This window comes from Bos grunniens, chromosome 6 (genome assembly GCF_055505025.1).
Source record: "Bos grunniens cultivar Pamir isolate PY7600 chromosome 6, Bosgru_T2T1.0, whole genome shotgun sequence".
Lineage (NCBI taxonomy): Eukaryota > Metazoa > Chordata > Mammalia > Artiodactyla > Bovidae > Bos > Bos grunniens.
In genome coordinates, this window is record NC_141170.1 from 16583250 (window position 1) to 16604889 (window position 21640).

The following is a 21640-nucleotide window of genomic DNA, read 5'->3' on the forward strand; positions in this document are numbered from 1 at the left end:
ACCTGGAGTAACAGGCAAATTTGGCCTTGGAGTGCAGAATGAAGCAGGGCAAAGGTTAATCGAGTTCTGCCAAGAGAACACACTGGTCATAGCAAATACCCTCTTCCAACAACACAGGAGAAGACTCTACACATGGACATCACCAGATGGTCAACACCGAAAGCAGATTGATTATATTCTTTGCAGCCAAAAATGGAGAAGCTCTATACAGTCAGCAAAAACAAGACCAGGAGCTGACTGTGGCTCAGATCATATTGCCAAATTCAGACTGAAATTGAAGAAAGTGGAGAAAACCACTAGACCATTCAGGTATGACCTAAATCAAATCCCTTCTGACTATATAGTGGAAGTGAAAAATAGATTTAAGGGACTAGATCTGATAGACAGAGTACCTGATGAACTATGGATGGAAGTTTGTGACATTGTATAGGAGACAGGAATCAAGACCATCCCCAAGAAAAAGAAATATAAAATATCAAAATGGCTGTCTGAGGAAGCCTTACAAATAGCTGTGAAAAGAGGGGTAGTGGAAAGCAAAGGAGAAAAGGAAAGATATACCCATTTGAATGCAGAGTTCCAAAGAATAGGAAGGAGAGATAAGAAAGCCTTCCTCAGCGATCAATGCAAAGAAATAGAGGAAAACAATAGAATGGGAAAGACTAGAGATCTCTTCAAAAAAATTTGAGATACCAAGAGAACATTTCATGCAGAGATGGGCTCATTAAAGGACAGAAATGGTAGGGACCTAACAGAAGCAGAAGATATTAAGAAGAAGTGGCAAGAATACACAGAAGAACTATACAAAAAAGATGATCATGACCCAGATAATTACGATGGTGTGATCACTCACCTAGAGCCAGACATCCTGGAATGTGAAGTCAAGTGGGCCTTAGGAAGCTTCACTACAAATAAAGCTAGTGGAGTGACGGAATTCCAGTTGAGCTATTTCAAATCCTGAAAGACGATGCTGTGAAAGTGATGCGCTCAATATGTCAGCAAATTTGGAAAACTCAGCAGTGGCCACAGGACTGGAAAAGGTCAGTTTTCATTCCAATCCCAAAGAAAGGCAATGCCGAAGAATGCTCAAACTACCGCACAATTGCACTCATCTCACATGCCAGTAAAGTAATGCTCAAAGTTCTCCAAGCCAGGTTTCAGCAATACATGAACTGTGAACTTCCTGATGTTCAAGCTGGTTTTAGAAAAGGCAGAGGAACCAGAGATCAAGTTGCCAATATCCACTGAATCATCGAGAAAGAGAGTTCCAGAAAAAATTCTATTTCTGCTTTATTAACCATGAAATTCTGATATATTTTATTTGTTCAATAAGTAATATTTTTTCTATCACCCTTTGAGTAATATACAATAATATTCTTACAAAAATATATTCCAAATTTCAGGACAGGTTATATTCAAAATTCTGAATTGAATTTGATGTATATTATAATGGATCACAATAAACTGTGGAAAATTCTGAAAGAGATGGGAATACCAGATCACCTGACCTGCTTTCGAGAAACCTATATGCAGGTCAGGAAGCAACGGTTAGAACTGGACATGGAACAACAGACTGGTTCCAAATAGGAAAAGGAGTACATCAAGGCTGTATATTATAACCCTGCTTATTTAACTTATATGCAGAGTACATCATGAGAAACGCTGGGCTGGAGGAAGCAAAAGCTGGAATCAAGATTGCTGGGAGAAATATCAATAACCTCAGATATGCAGATGACACCACCCTTATGGCAGAAAATGAAGAAGAACTAAAGAGCCTCTTGAGGAAAGTGAAAGAGAAGAGTGAAAAAATTGGCTTAAAGCTCAACATTCAGAAAATGAAGATCATGGAATCCAGTCCCATCACTTCATGGGAAATAGATCGGGAAACAGTGGAAACAGTGTCAGACTTTATTTTTCTGGGCTCCAAAATCACTGCAGATGGTGATTGTAGCCATGAAATTAAAAGACGCTTACTCCTTGGAAGGAAAGTTATGACCAACCTAGAGAGCATATTCAAAAGCAGAGACATTACTTTGCCAACAAAGGTTCATCTAGTCAAGGCTCTGGTTTTTCCAGTGGTCAAGTATGGATGTGAGAGTTGGACTATAAAGAAAGCTGAGCACCGAAGAATTGATGCTTTTGAACCGTGGTGTTTGAGAAGACTCTTGAGAGTCCCTTGGACTGCAAGGATATAAAACCAGTCAATCCTAAAGGAAATCAACCCTGAATATTCATTGTTAGGATTGATGCTGAAGTTGAAGCTCTAAGACTTTGACCACCTGATGAAAAGAGCTGACTCTTTTGAAAAGAGCCTTATGCTGGGAAAGATTGAAGACAGGAGAAGGGGACAACAGAGGATGAGATGGTTGGATGGCATCACTGACTTGATGGACATGGGTTTGGGTGAACTCCGGGAGTTGGTGACGGACAGGGAGGCCTGGCGTGCTGCGGTTTATGGGGTCGCAAAGAGTCGGACACGACTGAGCGACTGAACTGAACTAAACTGAAATGATGCTGAAACTGAAACTCCAATACTTTTGCCACCTGATGCAAAGAGCCGACTCATTGGAAAAGACCCTAATGCTGGGAAAAATTGAGGTCAGGAGGAGAACGCGTGATAGAGGACGAGATGTTGAATGGTATCACTGACTCAATGAACATGAGTTTGAGCAAACTCTGGGGGATAGTGAAGGACAGGGAATCCGGGCGTGCTGCCGTCCATGAGGTTGTTAAGAGTCAGATATAACTTAGTGATCGAACAACATGAGAATTTGGCAGCTGGTGCATTTCAGTATTTGTTAAAATTGATTCAGAACCAATATTGTAAAGGCATGAAAGCTAATTAGTTTCCTTTTATCTTTTTGTATAAATTTTTTTTTTTAGTAAAATTTGGTTTTCCAGTTAGTCAAGGTGTGGACCTCTGTTTCATTTTTTGTTTGTTTGTTTCAATGTCCTGTATTAGTTTTCTATTTATGGTTGTTTTGTTCAGTACACCTCAATGGAAAGATGGTCCTCTCTACACTGTTCATATTTATGTTTCTTCTTTCAGAAGCCTCAAATCAGTATCTGAAAGATTAGGGTCCTCCTCCATGTCAATGGTTACTTTGTGGAATTTAAGAAATCCAGGTTGATGTTGTGTGTGGCTTAACCCTTGGGTGTATCATGGGGTGGGGGATGGGGGCGTGGCTGTTTTTCTTGGTAATCCTGAGGTAAAGACCTTTATTGTTGACAGAGGTATAGGCAGCAGCATCAGCAAGGGCAGTTCACAGTGTCCCATTTTCAGCCATCGGTTCTTAGAGTGGGACCTTAGCATGCCGCATAGTTACCGCCTTTCCTCCACACAGGAGATCAGCCAGTGGGCCCACCATTGTACAGGATGTTGGTCTTTCTCCTGAGCACTCTACAGCAGGGGTCCCCAAACCCTGGGTCAGTACCTCGTGTACTTGTTAGGAACTGCGCCACAGAGGGTGAGCAGCAGGTGAGTGAGTGAAGCTTCGTCTGTATTGACAGCGGTTCCTCTTCACTCGCTTCACCACCTGTGTGCCACCTCCTTTCAGATCAACAGCATCATTAGATTATCACAAGAGCACGAACCCTAAATGTGCTTCAGTCCTTCCCAAACCACACCCCTTGTCCCGTTTGTAAAAAAAAAAACAAAACAAATGTCTTCCATGATACTGGCCCCTGGTGCCAAAAAGACTGAGGACTGCTGCTCTACAGAAAGGGCCAGTTCCTCAATGAAACACACACCCTGAGTCTAGCATCAGTGACACTGTGGGCTGGGATCAAGACACATGACTCACAGATAGGTCCAGCTCAAGAGGCGTAATCCACGGTCCCTTTAAGGTGGGCCCCAATTCCATACTCCTGTCCTAAATGCCAGAGAGTGAAACTTCTGGTGCAGGTCAGTTGAATCCGCAACAGAAGCTTGAGCAGGGACTCAGCAAATGCAGCAAAGAGCTAGTCCACAGGCAGCAGAGCTAGTTAGCAAGCCTAAGCAAGAGGACAAAGACCTCCCTCACCCTTCTTGACCCTACCAGCGCTGGTTGATTATCATTTGGACATGCCTGCTGGGTCAGTTGTTCTGGTCACCGTGAAGAGGAGAGATGGATCTCCCGCCCGATATTTGCTTCAGATGTTAAGACTGATGATACCATACTTGCTTCAAAAAGCTATGCAAAGTTTTGTATGCATACTAAGTTGGTTCAGTTGTGTCCAGCTCTTTGTAACCCTATGGACCAGGACTTGAGTATTTTGAATTTCCTGACATCATCAAGAGAGGGGGCATCTGAGCTTTCTTCTCAGTTTTCCTACATGTGGGGCAGGAGGGGAGGGGAAAGGGGAAAACTGGATAAGTGTCAGCAATCAAGCATCAAAAATGGAATCAGACTCTGTTACGTGCGTGGGAAAGAGCTGCATGTATATTTCTGAGTGGCCTGTTTTGGTATTAGAGGTATGTGTCTTTATAAGGAAATGTTGGGTGTCTCATTTTTATGTAAATGCTACTTTTACTTTTGTTCAAAACCATGCTGAGATAACCTTTCTTGCTCTTTTTTAACCCTCAAATTTTATATTATCTGATAGAGAAATTTAATAATACTGATTTACTAAGTCTGTTATTAGCACTGCAGACTTTAATTACTATTCTGTAAGTCCAGTTCAAAATCATGAATTCCATCTGAATTTTATTATATTCTTGTACAGAATTCATCTGGGAAGTCAGCCAACCAGAATGGGCATGTGCAAATAAGTTTCTCATTTTGGACAGTCATTATAATTTATGACTTATCTATGCCCACACTATGTAAATAGTTCTTAAAAACGTCAAACGTAGAATTCCAACAGTGGGCGCATTTAGGGAGAGTTCTCATAAGTGTTCTCTTTTTCAATTATGTGGATGAACTTGGTCAGCTCTGGCCATGCAGTTTGAAGTTGTGGTTTGGCATCATTCTTCTAGAAGCTGTCTATTGGTATGGATCTTGTACTACGCCACATTTATTTTTTTCAATTGTCTTGTACAAATAGAATGCAAATTCAATGAAGGCAGGAATTGTTTTATTGTTTGATTGATTCATTGTTACATCTTCAGTGCCTAGAACCGTGCAATAATAGCTACTGAATGAATATTTATAATTGAGTTCCTTGATAAGCACTCTGTCCCTCTTTGATAATTAAAAATGCTTAATTGTGATTTTGGTAAATTATAAACTCAATTTCAAGTTCAACATCATGGTGTTCCTCAAACCAAGAGTACAATGGTAATTAAAAAAATATATATATGGAAAGTACTTTTTTTGGTGATTGTTTAAATTTATATATATTAAGACAGGGTAGAAGGAATCATAGGTAGAACAATTTGTTGAGCATATAGAAGTGTATGTATCAAATATGTTTACTCGGCACATTTGACTTTGAGGATATAGAAATCTTATATGAGCCCAAGGATAGGATGTATATTGCAGTCAGTCTTTTGGGGAACTAGATATACAAGATTCTTGCTTTAGATTGTCTTTCCTTTTCAGTAAAGGATATGATCTTTTCTTATAGTTTTTTAGTTGCCATTTTCTCATATAACTGGCAGGATTGTACAGTGGATAAGTATAAGAAATATGGATTCAGATACTCATGTTCTATACAAATTCTGGTTTTACACAAATATTTGATTTTGGGCAAATTACTTACCCTCTCTGTGACTCAGTTTGCTACTTGTAAATTGTGACTAAAAAGAATATCTATTACATAGGGTTATCATTAAGATTACATGAGATGATGCATGTAACATATTTAGCATAGTTTTGGGCACATAGGATAAGCACTCAGTTCAGTTCAGTTCAGTCACTCAGTCATGTCTGACTCTTTGCAATCCCATGAATTGCAGCATGCCAGGCTTCCCTGTCCATCACCAACTCCCGAAGCCTACTCAAACTCATGTCCATTGAGTTGGTGATGCCATTCAAACATCTCATCTTCTGTTGTCCCCTTCTCCTCCCAACTTCAGTCTTTCACAACTTCAGTCTTTTCCATTGAGTTGGTTCTTTGCATCAAGAGGACAAGGTATTGGATATTCAGCTTCAGCATCAGTCCTTCCAATGAATATTCAGGACTGATTTCCTTTAGGATGGACTGGTTGGATCTCCTTGCAGTCCAAGGGACTCTCAATAGTCTTCTCCAAAACCACAATTCAAAAGCATCAATTCTTCGGTGCTCAGCTTTCTTTATAGTCAAACTCTCACATCCATACATGACCACTGGAAAAACTGTAGCTTTGATTAGACGAACCTGTGTTGGTAAAGTAATGTCTCTGCTTTTTAATATGCTGTCTAGGGGTCATAACTTTTCTTCCAAGGAGCAAGCGTCTTTTAATTTCATGGCTGCAGTCACCATCTGCAGTGATTTAGGAGCCCCCCCAAAAATAAAGTCTGACACTGTTTCCACTGTTTCCCCACCTATTTGCCATGAAGTGATGGGACCAGAAGCCAACTTTTTCACTCTTCTCTTTCGCTTTCCTCAAGAGGCTCTTTAGTTCTTCTTCATTTTCTGCCATAAGGGTGGTGTCATCTGTGTATATGAGATTATTGATATTTCTCCTGGCAATCTTGATACCAGCTTGTGCTTCATCCAGCCTGGCATTTCTCATGATGTACTCTGCATATAAGTTAAATAAGCAGGGTGACAATATACAGCCTTGACTTACTCCTTCCCTATTTGGAACCATTCTGTTGTTCCATGTCCGGTTCTAACTGTTGCTTCTTAACCTGCATACAGATTTCTCAGGAGACAGGTCAGCTGGTCTGGTATTCCCATCTCTTGAAGAATTTTCCACAGTTTATTGTGATCCACCCAGTCAAAGGCTTTGGCGTAGTCAATAAAGCCAAAGTAGATGTTATTCTGGAACTCTTGCTTTTTTGATGATCCAACAGATGTTGGCAATTTGATCTCTGGTTCCTCTGCCTTTGGTAAATCCAGCTTGAACATCTGAAAGTTCACGGTTCACATAGTGTTTTACTGTTGAAGCCTGACTTGGAGAATTTTGAGCATTACTTTGCTACCATGTGAGAAGAATGCAATTGTGCAGTAGTTTGAGTATTCTTTGGAATTGCCTTTCTTTGGGACAGGAATGAAAACTGACCTTTTCCAGTCCTGTGGCCACTGCTGAGTTTTCCAAATTTGCTGACATATTGAGTGCAGCACTTTCACAGCATCATCTTTTAGGATTTGAAATAGCTCAATTGAAATTCCATCACCTCCACTAGCTTTGTTTGTAGTGATGCTTCCTAAGGCCCACTTGACTTCATATTCCAGGATGTCTGGCTCTAGGTGAGTGATCACACCATCATGATTATCTGGGTCGTGAAGATCTTTTTTGTATAGTTCTTCTGTGTATTTTGCCACCTTTTCTTAATATCTTCTGCTTCTGTTAGGTCCATACCATTTTTGTCCTTTATTGTACCCATCTCTGCATGAAATGTTCCCTTGGTATCTCAGGTTTTCTTGAAGAGATCTCTAGTCTTTCCCATTTTATTGTTTTCCTCTATTTCTTTGCATTGATTGCTGAGAAAGCCTTTATTATATCTCCGTGCTCTTCTTTGGAACTCTGCATTCAAATGCATATATCTTTCCTTTTCTCCCTTGCCTTTGGCTTCTCTTCTTTCCATCTATTTGTAAGGCCTCCTCAGACAACCATTTTGCCTGTTTGCATTTCTTTTTCTTGGGGATGGTCTTGATCCCTGTCCCCTGTACAATGTCACAAACCTCCGTCCATAATTCTTCAGGCACTCTGTCTATCAGATCTAATCCCTTAAATCTAATTGTCACTTCCACTGTATAATTGTAAGGGATTTGATAAAGGTCATACCCCAATGGTCTAGTGGTTTTCCCTACTTTCTTCAATTTAAGTGTGAATTTGGCAATAAGGAGTTCATGATCTGAGCCACAGTCAGCTCCTGATCCTGTTTTTGCTGACTGTATAGAGCTTCTCCATCTTTGGCTGCAAAGAATATAATCAGTTCTTTTCAGTGTTGGCCATCTAGTGATGTCCATGTGTCTCTACAGGTCTTCTCTTGTGTTGTTAGAAGAGGGTGTTTGCTATGATCAGTGAGTTCTCTTGGCAGAACTCTATTAGCCTTTGCCCTGCTTCATTCTGTACTCCAAGGCCAAATTTACCTGTTACTCCAGGTGTTTCTTGACTTCCTACTTTTGCATTCCAGTCCCCTATAATGAAAAGGACATCTTTTTTGGGTGTTAATTTTAAAAGGTCTTGTAGGTCCTCATAGAACCATTCAACTGTAGCTTCTTCAGCGTTACTGCTTGGGGCATAGACTTGGATTACAGTGATATTGAATGGTTTGCCTTGGAAATGAACAAAGATCATTCTTGCTGGAGTCCAACTCCAGCAGCCAGTTCAACCTGAAAAGATGAATGGTGTCGGCGAGAGAAATGAGGCAACCTCTCAGTTTTCTGGGACTGCCTGTTTATTTCAAGTTTAAGATTCTCTTATACTTTTACAAAAACATTAGGCCAGAGGTTTGACATTTTCAGTTCCCCCTCTCCCAGATTTATTATCTCCATTAAATCATTGTTGCTCTTCAAACACAGTTCCTGCTTCAGTGATTCTCTCGGAATCAGCCTTATCATCTATTATTTACCTCCTTTAATGTGTCCTATAGTTAACTTGTGATTACATTGTAACTCATGCTACATTCCTCAGTTTACTACATATCTTCCTAAATCCTGTTTGATGTTTCCCAACATCCTGAGCTCACTATCTCTTAAAAAGGCTTCTAGCTATAGTATCTCTAAAAATTCCTAACTTCTATAAGCTATAGTAAAATACGCTAACTTTACAACATTCCTTAAATCTTTAACTTCTGTTTTAATTATTTCTAAGCCCTAAGTTCAGTAAACTCCTTTGCCATAAACATTGTCCTCACAAATAGGCTTCAAATAGCAATCCCTCCCATGGCCTCAAGCTATGGCCTATGTGCTCATCCTGCAACACTCTTTTGTAAAAGTCCTTGAACAAATGTCAATGATTAACTTTATGAATTATTTTCTGAGCACAGCTACAGAAGGCTTTGTGCCTTCTCATGCTCCTCTCAAGAACAATAAGCACCTTAATGTTCCTTTTCAGTCAACTCAGCCAAGGAGAGGAAAAGACAAGTCAGAATTACAAGGCCTAACTTCTTCATCCCGGGATCCGGGATCCGTGCCTGCGGAATGAGGAGAGGGGTCTGGGGCTGTGCCTCTATTTTGTCAGTAATACCTAACGCGGCTCCCGACACATTCTGTCGTTTTTGAGATTGCATCCAAGTACTACATTTTGGCCTCTTGTTGACCATGATGGCTACTCCATTTCTTCTAAGGGATTCCTGCCCACAGTAGTAGATATAATGGTCATCTGAGTTAAATTCACCCATTCCAGTCCATTTCAGTTCACTGATTCCTATAATGTCAGTGTTCATTCTTGCCATCTCCTATTTGACCACTTCCAATTTGCCTTGATTGATGGACCTAACATTCCAGGTTCCTATGCAGTATTGTTTTTTACAGTATCAGACTTTGTTTTTATCACCAGTCACATCTACAACTTGGTGCTGTTTTTGCTATGGCTCCGTCTCTTCATTCTTTCTGGAGTTATTTCTCCACTGATCTCCAGTAGCATATTGGGCACCTACTGACCTGGGGAGTTCATCTTGCAGTGTCCTATCTTTTTGCCTTTTCATATTGTTCATGGGATTCCCAAGGTAAAAATACTGAAGTGGCTTTCCATTCCCTTCTCCAGTGGGCCACGTTTTGTCAGAACTCTCTGCCATGAAGCATCTGTCTTGGGTATCCCTACATGGCATGGCTAATAGTTTCATTGAGCTAGACAAGGCTGTGGTCCTTGTGATCAATTTGGTTAGTTTACTGTGATTGTGGTTTTCAGTTTGTCTGCCCTCTGATGGATAAGGATAAGAGGTTTATGGAAGCTTCCTGATGGGAGAGACTGACTTAGGGGGAAACTGGGTCTTATTCCGATGGGAGGGGCCATGTTTAGTAAATCTTTAATCCAATTTTCTGTTGATGGGCAGGCCTGTGTTCCTTCCCTGTAGTTTGACCTGAGGCCAAACTATGATGGAGGTAATGAAGATAATGGGGACCTCCTTCAAAATGTCCCATGCACACATTACTGCACTCAGTGACTGACCCTGAAGGAGGTCACCACCAACCCATGCCTCTGCCGGAGACTTCTGGATACTCATGGTCATGTCTAGGTCAGTTTCTTGTGGGTTAACTGCTCCTTTCTCCTGGGTCCTGGTGCACACAAGGTTCTGTTTGTGCCCTCCAAGAGTCTGTTTCCCCCAGTCCTGTGTAAGTTCTGGTGGTTCTATGGTGGGGTTAATGGCGACCTCCTCCAAGAGGGCTTGTGCCCTACTCAGGTCTGCTGCACCCAGAGCCCCTGCCCTGTGAAAGGCAACTGCTGACCCTTATCTTCACACGAGACACTCAGACACAGTTCTGGCCTAGTCTCTGTGGGTTGGGTGTGTGTTTTGTGCCCTTCCCAGATCTGAGCAGCTCAGGTGACTAGGTTCTTGAAGAGGACACTGTCCCAGGTAGACCGTGTGTCTTAATCACCTCCCTGGTCCAGGCCGCGCAATTTCCTGGGTGCGTCATGAGAGCACCATCTCAGGTGCACTGTATGTCTCTTCTAGAAAGCTGATCTCAGACTGTGACCCTCCTGGCAGATGTCAACCATCCAGGACCTCAGGAAGACCTGGTTAGCAGCTGGGAGCCTGCTCACAGTGTGGTGGAAGGTGCCATCTCTGTGGCTGAGATTGCAGCAGCCTGTTGCCTTCTGGCCCTGGACGAAGGAAGCCTGCCTCTCTGCCTCCAGGTGGGGAGGGGCCGGTATGCAGCTCTCCTTTGGTATTTGCTCAATCCTTTGTTCTGTGAGAGGGTTAGAGCCTATCAAGGGAAAGTTCTCTTTCTACAATTAAGTGTGTATTCTTTCTGCAATTAGGTGTGGGGTTTTTTTTTTTTTTTGGTTTGTTTGTTTTATGTTACCTTCTAAGATTTGAAAACTCCCCACAGACCCGCCTGTGAGAGGGCTTCCCACTGTGTAGAGACTTCTTCACAACTCCCTCTGCAGGACAGGTCTCCATCCCTAACTCTTTTGTCTCCCTTTTTGTCTTTTATATTTTGTCCTACCTCCTACTACATTTTAATTTTAACTCATGTGTATTGTCATAGTAGCATGTGCTTTCTTCTTATACTTCCATAGCCTCATTTTAAAGTACAACTTATTCTTTCATTTAATTTATACAGTCTCTTAATTTTCTGGTTTCATCTGATCTGATAGTTGACCCAAATCACAATTTTGAGCCAGAACACAAGAGGTTTGATGTAGCTCTCTATCCTAGGTCAGCCCAGTCCAGTCAGCTGTGATGGCAGGGTTGGCCCAAAAAGGTGCAGAATATGGCTACTTAGACAGTAGGAGCTATGGACCTAAGGACCAGGATAGGTAGTTTAGTAACACATATGCCATTATACACAGCTACAAATACTCATGTGTACGTGCTGCTTGTTTTTAAATAATTGCCTGGATAAATTATATAATATCAATTAAACCATTTATTGATGGAAATTATGATTATTTAATGATGTAAAATATATTTATACAATTGGTTTATGTAAGAAAAATTGTGTTTTTTTTCCACATTTGGGAATACTTAATCCATTTGATTTTTAAAGGATTTCAAAATTTATATAATATTTATATTAATAGAGGTTGAGACTTACTTGGGAATGTTTTTATATTTCATTTATGCAACTAATTCATTGACATACAGATTTTAACAAATAAAAAGCATAATTGAAAAGAGATTAAATGTGGCTTAAGATAAAGAGGATGTGAATATCTTAGATTTGTTTTGTCAATTCAGGCTAATGTTGTTGTCTTTAACTGTTGTGTCTTTGATAAAATACATTTTTATGGCAATTTTATTCTGTTTGTACTTTGCAGCTGAATATTTCCATGTATTTGTAGCTTAGGGTAACAGTTCTTAGTACCAGGACTATCTACTTTAATTTGAATTAAAATTATCTCAAGACAAGTAAAGAAGATCTTCTCTTGTACTTTTCTAGTTCTATTCATCTGGATAACATATTATTGGATTTAATTATCCAGTCCAGATATCTATATGTGAAAAAAAAAAAACCACACTAGAAGTCTTCAACTCAGGATGTTATGAGAATGATGATAAAATTTGTTGAGAATGTCAAACCAATTTTCCTAATGAGATCAACATATAATTGAATATAAAGAACTAAATAGATTCCGGCAGTTATCTCCACTTCCTCCCCATTAAGGAGCTAGTGATAATATTTAACCACTGACTGAGAAAGTCCTTGTATTGGACCTAATTGTAACTTTCCTGGGTACCATGTAGTTTGTTTTTTTTTTTTTCTGTACAGTTTCTACTCTGCAAAGATATCTTTTTTGCTCTTGCTAGTTTAAGCAGAAGAATTCGGTAAAAGGGCATATCTTCTGGATGACTGGAGGACCAGTCAAGAACCAAGGGTGATCAGCAGAGGCGAAAAGCCAAAGAAAGGGATGTTTCTGGACTCTGGTGCTTCTGAACACCTGCTACCACTGTCCTCTCTCGTTTCCCATACTGCCCAGCAATAATCTCCATCTGATACATAGCTCTGAATTACTTAAGATGACTGTCTGTAGATCACTGACCACATTCCGTCTTACAGGAGGCAGGCAAAAGAAATATTTTTCCCCTTTCCACTTTAGTAGGAAAAAGTTGGACCCATTTTCTGCTCCAGGGATCTCCCAGACCCAGGGGTTGAACCTACATCTCCTACATTATAGGGAGATTCTTTTCCACTGAACCACTAGGGAAACCCCAAAGTTTGTATTGCATTGGCAAAGAAGTTCCATCGGGTTTTTCTGTAACACAGAAAAACTTTTTGGCCAACCCGGTAGATATGCATAAGTGAAGAGAACAACACGCATGTCAGGTTTTTACTGTATTTTCGAATGGGCGTGATTAAGGCAAGCTTTGAAATGTCTCCCATTGAGTTACTTACAAGGACAGACTCATGCAGTTGACTTTGGAGTGATATATTATGCACTAAGAAGTCATTTTAATAAATCATTTTGGCTAAATTTCTCTACCAGGTTTTTTTTACCCTGTCTTTTTAACTTTGGTTTATGAAATAGTTTAGATAAAATGATTGTCTACAAAGTCTTTAAATCTATCTGAAATAAATGCAAATTCTTTGTGCAATAATAGTATCTCATTATCCATATAGCAATAGATTGTCAAGAGTGTTCTAGACTTTTCCTTGGAGTGAGAACCCTGACTCTTGCAGGCAGTTGGCATCTCCCTGTCCCCTTTTCCTCAGTGGTCTCTATCCTAGCAGAGCTAGCCAAGGTCTGCTTTTAAGTCAAGGAAAGGGAGAACTTTCTTAAACATGTTCAATCGAGAGGAAAGTGGTACAAAATGCTAATCCTTAGGCATATCATATTGTTCCTTCACAAGTACCTTATGTTGTCAGATAATTAAGATACAACTGAATCTATGACCATATTCAAAGGTTATAGAGAGCCTGGAGATTAAGACAGAAATAAATTAGGTAAAATAAACAAAAAGAGACATATTTGCCTTGATCCAAACATTATAATCCTAGATAGAAATGCCATAACAAATATAATATATTGGCTGAAAATGTCACTGCTGCTAAGTCACTTCAGTCGTGTCCGACTCTGTGCGACCCCATAGACAGCAGCCCACCAGGCTTCCCCGTCCCTGGGATTCTCCAGGCAGGAACACTGGAGTGGGTTGCCATTTCCTTCTCCAATGCATGGAAGTGAAAAGTCAAAGTAAAATCACTCAGTCATGTCCTACTCTCAGCGACGTCATGGACTGCAGCCCACCAGGCTCCTCCATCCATGGGATTTTCCAGGCAAGAGTACTGGAGTGGGGAAAATGTCACTAGAAGAAACATTAACTACTGTTTTTTATTCAGAAGTAATTGTAAAATTTTGAGCTTGCTTTTCTAACTTTAAACTCAAATGGAGTTTAATACGTATACATACATTTGCTTCTAAATACTAACCAGTTAATTATATGATCAATGTATATAAAAGAAGAAAATAAAATATTTCTCTGTCACTTTTCATATGTTTAGACTAAACAGAACTTAAGGAGGATTCATGGCACCACTGCCTTTTCTTTCCTGACTCCACCATCCATTTATCAAAATGTTATTACTTTCAGAAAGAGAGTGGATATAATTCATGATTCATATCTTTTTTTGAAATCATATTACTCCTATAATGATCTTATATTTTTCCACATTACCCATTGTTCAATTAAAAAACATATAGGTTCAAACTGTTAGTATCTTGTGAAACTTGAATTTTCATTTTTGTTCTTTTTATTTAACTGTGGATGAAACACTTGACTTGAGTAGCTCTTATAGGTGGGGCTTCCCAGGTGGTGTTGGTGGTAAAGAATCCGCCTGCCAAAACAGGAGACTCAAGAGATGCAGGTTCTATCCCAGGGTCTGGAAGATCCCCTACAGTAGGAAATGGCAACCCACTCAAGTTTTCTTTTCTGGAAAATGCCATGGACAGAGGAGTCGGGCCAACTATTGCCCCTGTCCATGGGGCCGCAGACAGCTGGACATGACTAAGCACACACAAAGCTCTTGCAAGTGTTGGCTAAATACAGGCCAGCTTTCTAATGGTGTTGTTTTGAACTTTATTTTTTGTTCTTGTGACATTTCAACTAATCATGAAATATCATAGATGAAATTAAAGCAAACTAAATGTGTATGACATAACATTCTATTTTGTCATGAGTCATATTAAAATACCTTTTTGTTTGATTCAGTTCAGTTCAGTTCAGTTGCTCAGTCGTGTCCGACTCTTTGCAACCCCATGAACCACAGCACGCCAGGCCTCTCTGTTCATTGCCAACTCCCACAGTTCACCCAAACCCATGTCCATTGAGTTGGTGATGCCATCCAACCATCTCATCCTCTGTTGTCCCCTTCTCCTTCTGCCTTCAGTCTTTCCCAGCATCAGGGTCTTTTCAAATGAGTCAGCTCTTCACATCAGGTGGCCAAAGTATTGGAGTTTCAGCTTCAATATAAGTCCTTCCAATGAACACCCAGGACTGATTTCCTTTAGGATGGACTGGTTGGATCTCCTTGCAGTCCAAGGGACTCTCAAGAGTCTTCTCTAACATCACAGTTCAAAAGCATCAATTCTTCTGTGCTCAGCTTTCTTTATAGTCCAACTCTCACATCCATACATGACCACTGGGAAAACCATAGCCTTGATTAGATGGACCTTTGTTGACCAACTAATGTCTCTGCTTTTGAATATGGTGTCTAGGTTGGTCATAACTTTCAAGGAGTAAGCATCTTTTAATTTCATGGCTGCAGTCACCATCTGCAGTGATTTTGGAGCCCAGAAAAATAAAGTCAGCCACTGTTTCCACTGCTTCCTCATCTATTTGCCATGAAGTGATGACTACACATTTTTAAAACAAGTAGTTTGTTGGCATTTATGTAGTGTACATTTTAAAATGGTTTTTTTCTGTGCAACTTAGTATATCACAATTTATTTAGGTTGGATAGAGATAAGATTTCTAAACATAAGCTTTGCAGAAGTACGTGCAGGTTTATGCTGTTAGATTAGGAGATACACTGTTCATATATGTATTTCTGAAAAAATATTAAACACTTAATTATCATAAAAAGCACTTAGCAGAGAATTCTGCCTGTAGATGATTTTCAGTAGATGTTTTTTGCCTTCTCCTAACTTCATTTCATAATCTATGGCTTACACTGCTGCTGCTGCTGCTAAGTCACTTCAGTCATGTCCGACTCTGTGTGACCCCATCAATGGCAGCCCACCAGGCTCCCCTGTCCCTGGTATTCTCCAGGCAAGAACACTGGAGTGGGTTGCCATTTCCTTCTCCAATGCATGAAAGTGAAAAGTGAAAGTGAAGTCGCTCAGTCTGTCCGACTCTTAGCGACCCCATGGACCGCAGCCTACCAGGCTCCTCCGTCCATGGGATACTGGAGTGGGGTGCCATTGCCTTCTCCGATGGGTTACACTAGCAGATAATTAAAACAATTTAAATGCAAGAAAATAAATATTCTACTTAAAGAATATAAAATATTTTTTCCATGAAATAATTATCTAAAGAGAAAAATCTTCAAATTGTCTCCTAATTTAATTATTATTAAAGAAAATAGTTTTTTCTAAAAGGTTAAGTATTACTTGGTTAAACCTGCTACAATCTTTGTAATAACCACAAGACAATATTACTGTATATTACCACATTTCCTAAAATTACAGACATATTATTCTTATACCTGGAGGAGGAAATAGCAATCTACTCTAGGAGTCTTGCCTGAAAAATCCCATGGACCAAGGAGCCTGACGGGCTACAGTCACGGGGTTGCAAGAGTCAGGCACAACTGAATGACTAAGCACACACATTATTCTTATAATAAACATACTTTTAAAATATCCACTTTAAAAAAATTAATTTAAAAGAATAAATTGAGGGAACATTTGACCTCATATGAATTTATGATTTATTCTGCTGGAATAAATGGGTTGTGATATGAGTTTGTGTTGGTCATATCCCAAGTATCCTCCTTTTCTTTCTTTACTCTAATATAAAGAAATATGTTACTAAATGAAATGAATAGCTGTTTACAATTTTGGTTCCTTAAATTTGTGCTTATATTTTAAATTAATTTTCATTGGACTATCAGTCAGTTCAGTCACTCAGTCATGTCCGACTCTCTGCGATCCCAAGGACTGCAGCATACCAGGCTTCCCTGTCCATTCCCAACTCCTGAAGCTTGCTCAAATTCATGTCCATCGAGTTGGTGATGCCATCTAACCATCTCATCCTCTTTCGTCCCCTTCTCCTGCCTTCAGTCTTGCCCGGCATCAGGGTCTTTTCCAATGAGTCAATTCTTCACATCAGGTAGCCAAAGTATAAGTAAGTGAAGTCGCTCAGTCGTGTCTGACTCTTTGTGACCCCATGGACTGTAGCCTACCAGGCTCCTCTGTCCATGGGATTTTCCAGGCAATAGTACTGGAGTGGATTGCCATTTCCTTCTCCAGTGGATCTTCCCGACCCAGGGATCGAACCCAGGTCTCCCACATTGTAAACAGACACTTTACCGTCTGAGCCACCAGGGAAGTCAAAGTATAGTTGCAGTATAGTTGCTTTAAAATACAGCAAAAGAGACACTGATGTATAGAACAGTCTTTTGGACTCTGTGGGAGAGGGATAGGGTGGGATGATTTGGGAGAATGGCATTGAAATACGTATAATATCATATATGGAATGAGTCACCAGTCCAGGTTCGATGCAAGATACTGGATGCTTGGGGCTGGTGCACTGGGACGACCCAGAGGGATGGTATGGGGAGGGAGGAGGGAGGAGGGTTCAGGATGGGGAACACATGTATACCTGTGGCGGATTCATTTTGATATTTGGCAAAACCAATACAATAGTGTAAAGTTTAAAAATAAAATAAAATTTAAAAATAAAAAAATAAAATATTGTGTTTTTACTGTACTGCAAATTAAATCAGCTATAGGTATACATATATTCCATCTTTTTTGGATTTCTTTCCCATTTAGGTCACCACAGTGCATTAAGTAGAGTTCCCTGTGCTACACAGTACTTCTCATTAGTTATTTATTTTGTGCATAGTATCAAAAGTGTGTATCTGTCAGTCCGAATCTCCCAATTCCTCTCACCACCTTGGTATCCATATATTTGTTCTCTACGTCTGTGTCTGCATCATTTTTCTAGATTCCACGTATGTGCTTCCCAGGTGGGCAATGCAGGAGACATAAGAGAAGTGGATTTGATCCCTGGGTTGGGAAGATCCCCTGGAGAAGGAAATGGCAACCCACCCCAGTATTCTTGCTTAGGAAATCTCATGGACAAAGGAGTCTAGTGGGCTAAGGTCCATAGGGTCTCAGAGTCAGACACTCCTGGAGCAACTTAGTATATGATATTTATTTTTCTCTTTCTGACTTCACTCTGTTTGATGCTAAGTCTATCTGCGCTGTGCTTTACTTTAGAATTTAAAAAGATTTGGCTGTGCAAAATAGGATGTGTGCTAATTGTGCCTGCAGCAAGAGGCTAGTAAGAGGAATCTGTCCTGCAAACCCAAGGTGGAAAGAGGGTGTGAAGAAGACAAAGAACATGGCTTTAGTTTTGCGTGTGTGTGTGTGTGTGTGTGTGTGAAGTAGAGCAGTAGAAAGAAGAAGTTGGCAGGGACAGAGGGATGTATGGAAAAAAGAAATGGTGGTAAGCCTTATCTCTGGGGCTTTGTGTGACGATAAATAAATATGTTTCTACTAGGAGAGTTGGCTTGAAGCCCTGGGAAAAAACTGCTTCCTCTGTACTAATCTCTGCTTCAGAGTTTATGGTTAATTATTTTTACAAATCATTTCCCTCTTGCCCTCTTCACTCCAATTCAGTTGCTAAGTGACTGGAAGATAAAGTGACCTCTGAATTTATTCTTCTCATTACATTGTTAGATTTTTTTCCGCATCACTTAAGGGATGGATTTGTTCGTTGTAAGTTCAACACCTCTCAAAGATTCAAGTTGACATTTCACCTAATTAATAGCCCCTGTTGGCCTAGTTATTCTGGGGATGCATAATTAAGGCAATGCTACTTGTTCAGTGGAATTGGATTTTATTTTGCCTTTTAAATGGATTGCCCAAAGGTTTATTGCTTTTTCTGGCTTAAAGCATATTATTATGCCCATCTGTGTTAAAATAAACATCCTTAGAAAACTCCATCCTTAGAAAAATTTTTAAAAAGTACTCTAATATAGAAAATTTTGAACTCTGAGGATAAAAAAAAACCTATATATATATATGTACAGTATTTTAATTTAATGGGAATTCATTAAAGGCACTAATTTTTACCTTTTATCTTTGAATTGTTCACTTTCATACTTGGAGTCCTCTCTGTAGCACCTGACAGAGTGGATACTGGATATATACATATATTGTTCATTCACTTCATGTGCTAAGAATTCAAATTTTCCTTTTAAAGTGAAGTTAGTATAAAAATGGTTATACATATCATAAGTAATTCGGACTAAAAATCAAAATAAAACTACAAACATTTTGTCTATTTTTACTCTTTGGGGCTTGTAATCTGTATGTCTTATCCTCTGTGATGTGAAATGTTATTTACTTATCTAATCAAATGTATGTATAAAGATACATAGTTAACTCTTACTCTATAAAAAACATTCTGCTCCATGCTTTACAAATATTGTTAATGTGGAATCACTAAGGAAAAAAAATCATCTTTTCCCTTATCTGGGGCTTCCCTGGTGGCTCAGAAGGTAAGGAATCTGCCTGCAATGCAGGATTCAATCCCTGGGTCAGGAAGATGCGTGGGAGAAGGGAATGGCTGCCCACTCCAGTGTTCTTGCCTGGAGGATTCCATGGACAGAGGAGCATGGCAGGCTGCAGTCCATGGAATTTCAAAGAGTCAGACACAACTTTCTTTTCCCTTTACCTCGGGTACCTATTTAGGAAAAAAGACCACATGTAATTCACATGTGTACACACACACAAACCTACAAATGACTGTGGGTGAATGGAGCATGCAGATGTCAGATGCTGAGTTTTCTGTGAATATGATCATGTCTGTGGTGGTGGGAGATACACAGGGTTTCTTGCAGTAACAGAGGAGCCGAACTTTATACTTCTTGATATTTAGATGGAAAATGTCATGACAAAAAAGATATAACCAGGCAAAAATATAGTAGTTTCGATCTCACGCCTAGACAAAATAAGTTTTGTGATAATGAGATCTGAAATGGAGGTGTCTGTTAAACCCACTAGAAGCAATTCAAGAAACATTTTATTAGATTTATAAATTATAAGGATGATAAAAATCTTGTTTCTCTGTGTTAATGTAATTGTATACGGGATATTCTAGAAAAATAAGTAAAACACTTGTGTCTGGATGCAAACCCCATATACATGAATTTTAGGAGCATTTAGAAGAGGAAAAAAAATCAGTTGGTCAGAGGCTATTTTTGTTGTTGTTTAGCCGGGTCCAACTCTTTTGCGACCCTATGGGCTTTAGCCCGCCAGGCTCCTCCATCCACGGAATTCTCCAGGCAAGAATACTGGAGGGAGTTGCCATTTCCTTCTCCAGGGGCTCTTCCCCACCCAGGGATCAAACCCACATCTCCTGCATTGGTAGGTGTGTTGTTTACCATTGAGCCATCTCAGAAGCCTCAGAGGCCATCACTGGTATATTTAAAATGTTTGCCAGCCAACATTTTGAGGAATCTTAACCTGTGTTTACTGCATAGCGTTTGGGACATTCGGATTAGAGTCCTTATTGCCTCACTGATGACGTATATGAATTTGGAAGATTTACTAACTTTACCATTAGGCCTCAAGTTTCTAATCTGTGAAAAGAAGTTGCTTAGATGTTTGCTGTGTTTTATTTCACTTAAAAGCTTTGCATCTGTTATTTTACCATATCCTGTAATAACATTTTTCCTTATTAAAAAGAGGTAGTCTTCATTGTAGAAACTGGAAAATACATAAAAGCACAAAGCACATTTCTAGCTCTGTAAAATTATATTCATATCTATCCATATCCATTTAGTTTTTAAAAGATTGAACTTGTTTCTGTTTAGTCACCAAATAGTGTCTGACTTTCTGCGACCCCATGGACTGTAGCCCACCAGCTTCCTCTGTTCATGGGATTTCCGAGGCAGGATTACTGGAGTGGGTTGCCTTTTCCTCCTACAGGGGATCTTGCCCACCCAGGAACTGAACCTTTGTCTCCAGCATTGGCAGGAGTATTATTTACCACTGGTCCACCAGGGATGCCCAAAAGACTGAGGACATATTGTAATATATTTCTGTTATGTTTTTCCACTTTATAATATATTGTGAACATTCATCCATCTTATAATTTATAAATGCTTAAATGGAATTATGATATATGGTTTTACAGTAATTATTAATCCATTTTACTGAACACTTTATTTTGCAATTATTTTACTATATATAGTGCTGTGGTGAACATTCTTAGATGTTTGTAAGATATTTGATTATATCTTTAGCACAAATTCTTAGGTACAGAATTACTTGTCTTAAATGCATTTTTAAGCAATTGAATACCTGTTGTCAACTGCCCCCTTAGTGCATGGATATTTATTTGCAACACCTATTGATTCACTCAACAAGTATTTATTTAGTGCATATTTTATATTGGGTAAACATGAGTGAAGTATTGAGAAAAATGAATGTTTGGGGGGAGGAGAGCAGGGTACGTCTGTTTCTCTGCATTTAATATTGTTTCATCAAAAAAAATTCCTCAATTTGGTGAGTAAAGAGTGAAAAGTGAAAGTGTTAGTCACTCAGTTTGTGTCTGACTTTTTGAGACCCCATGGACTTCAGCTCCTCTATCCACTAGATTCTCCAGGCAAGAATACTGGAGTGGATAAACATTGCTTTTTACCAGGGGATTTTCCCAACCCAGAAATTGAACCTGGGTCTCCTGCTTTGTAGGCAGATTATTTGCAATCTGAGCCACCAGGGAAGCCC

At 39.6% G+C, this 21640-nt stretch overlaps 1 protein-coding gene across 49 annotated transcripts in view; it reads left to right on the plus strand.

Moving 5' to 3' along the window:
- Positions 1 to 21640, plus strand: part of MAPK10 (mitogen-activated protein kinase 10) — a 373060-nt gene that overhangs the window by 149681 nt on the left and 201739 nt on the right. For 7 of the 49 annotated variants that reach the window (XR_015165198.1, XR_015165197.1, XR_015165199.1 and 4 more), the window contains exons 3-4: positions 10068 to 10250; positions 10722 to 10870. The exons of 32 other annotated variants lie outside the window; for them this stretch is intronic. Coding sequence is in view for 4 of the 17 variants with exons in the window: in XM_086404922.1 (XP_086261048.1) it covers positions 10154 to 10250; positions 10722 to 10870 (246 nt within the window). In the remaining 13 variants the exon portion in view is untranslated. Of the gene's footprint in view, positions 1 to 10067; positions 10251 to 10688; positions 10885 to 21640 lie in introns of all 49 variants that reach the window. 10 more of the 49 variants (XM_086404949.1, XM_086404929.1, XM_086404935.1 and 7 more) reach the window with 3 other exon arrangements.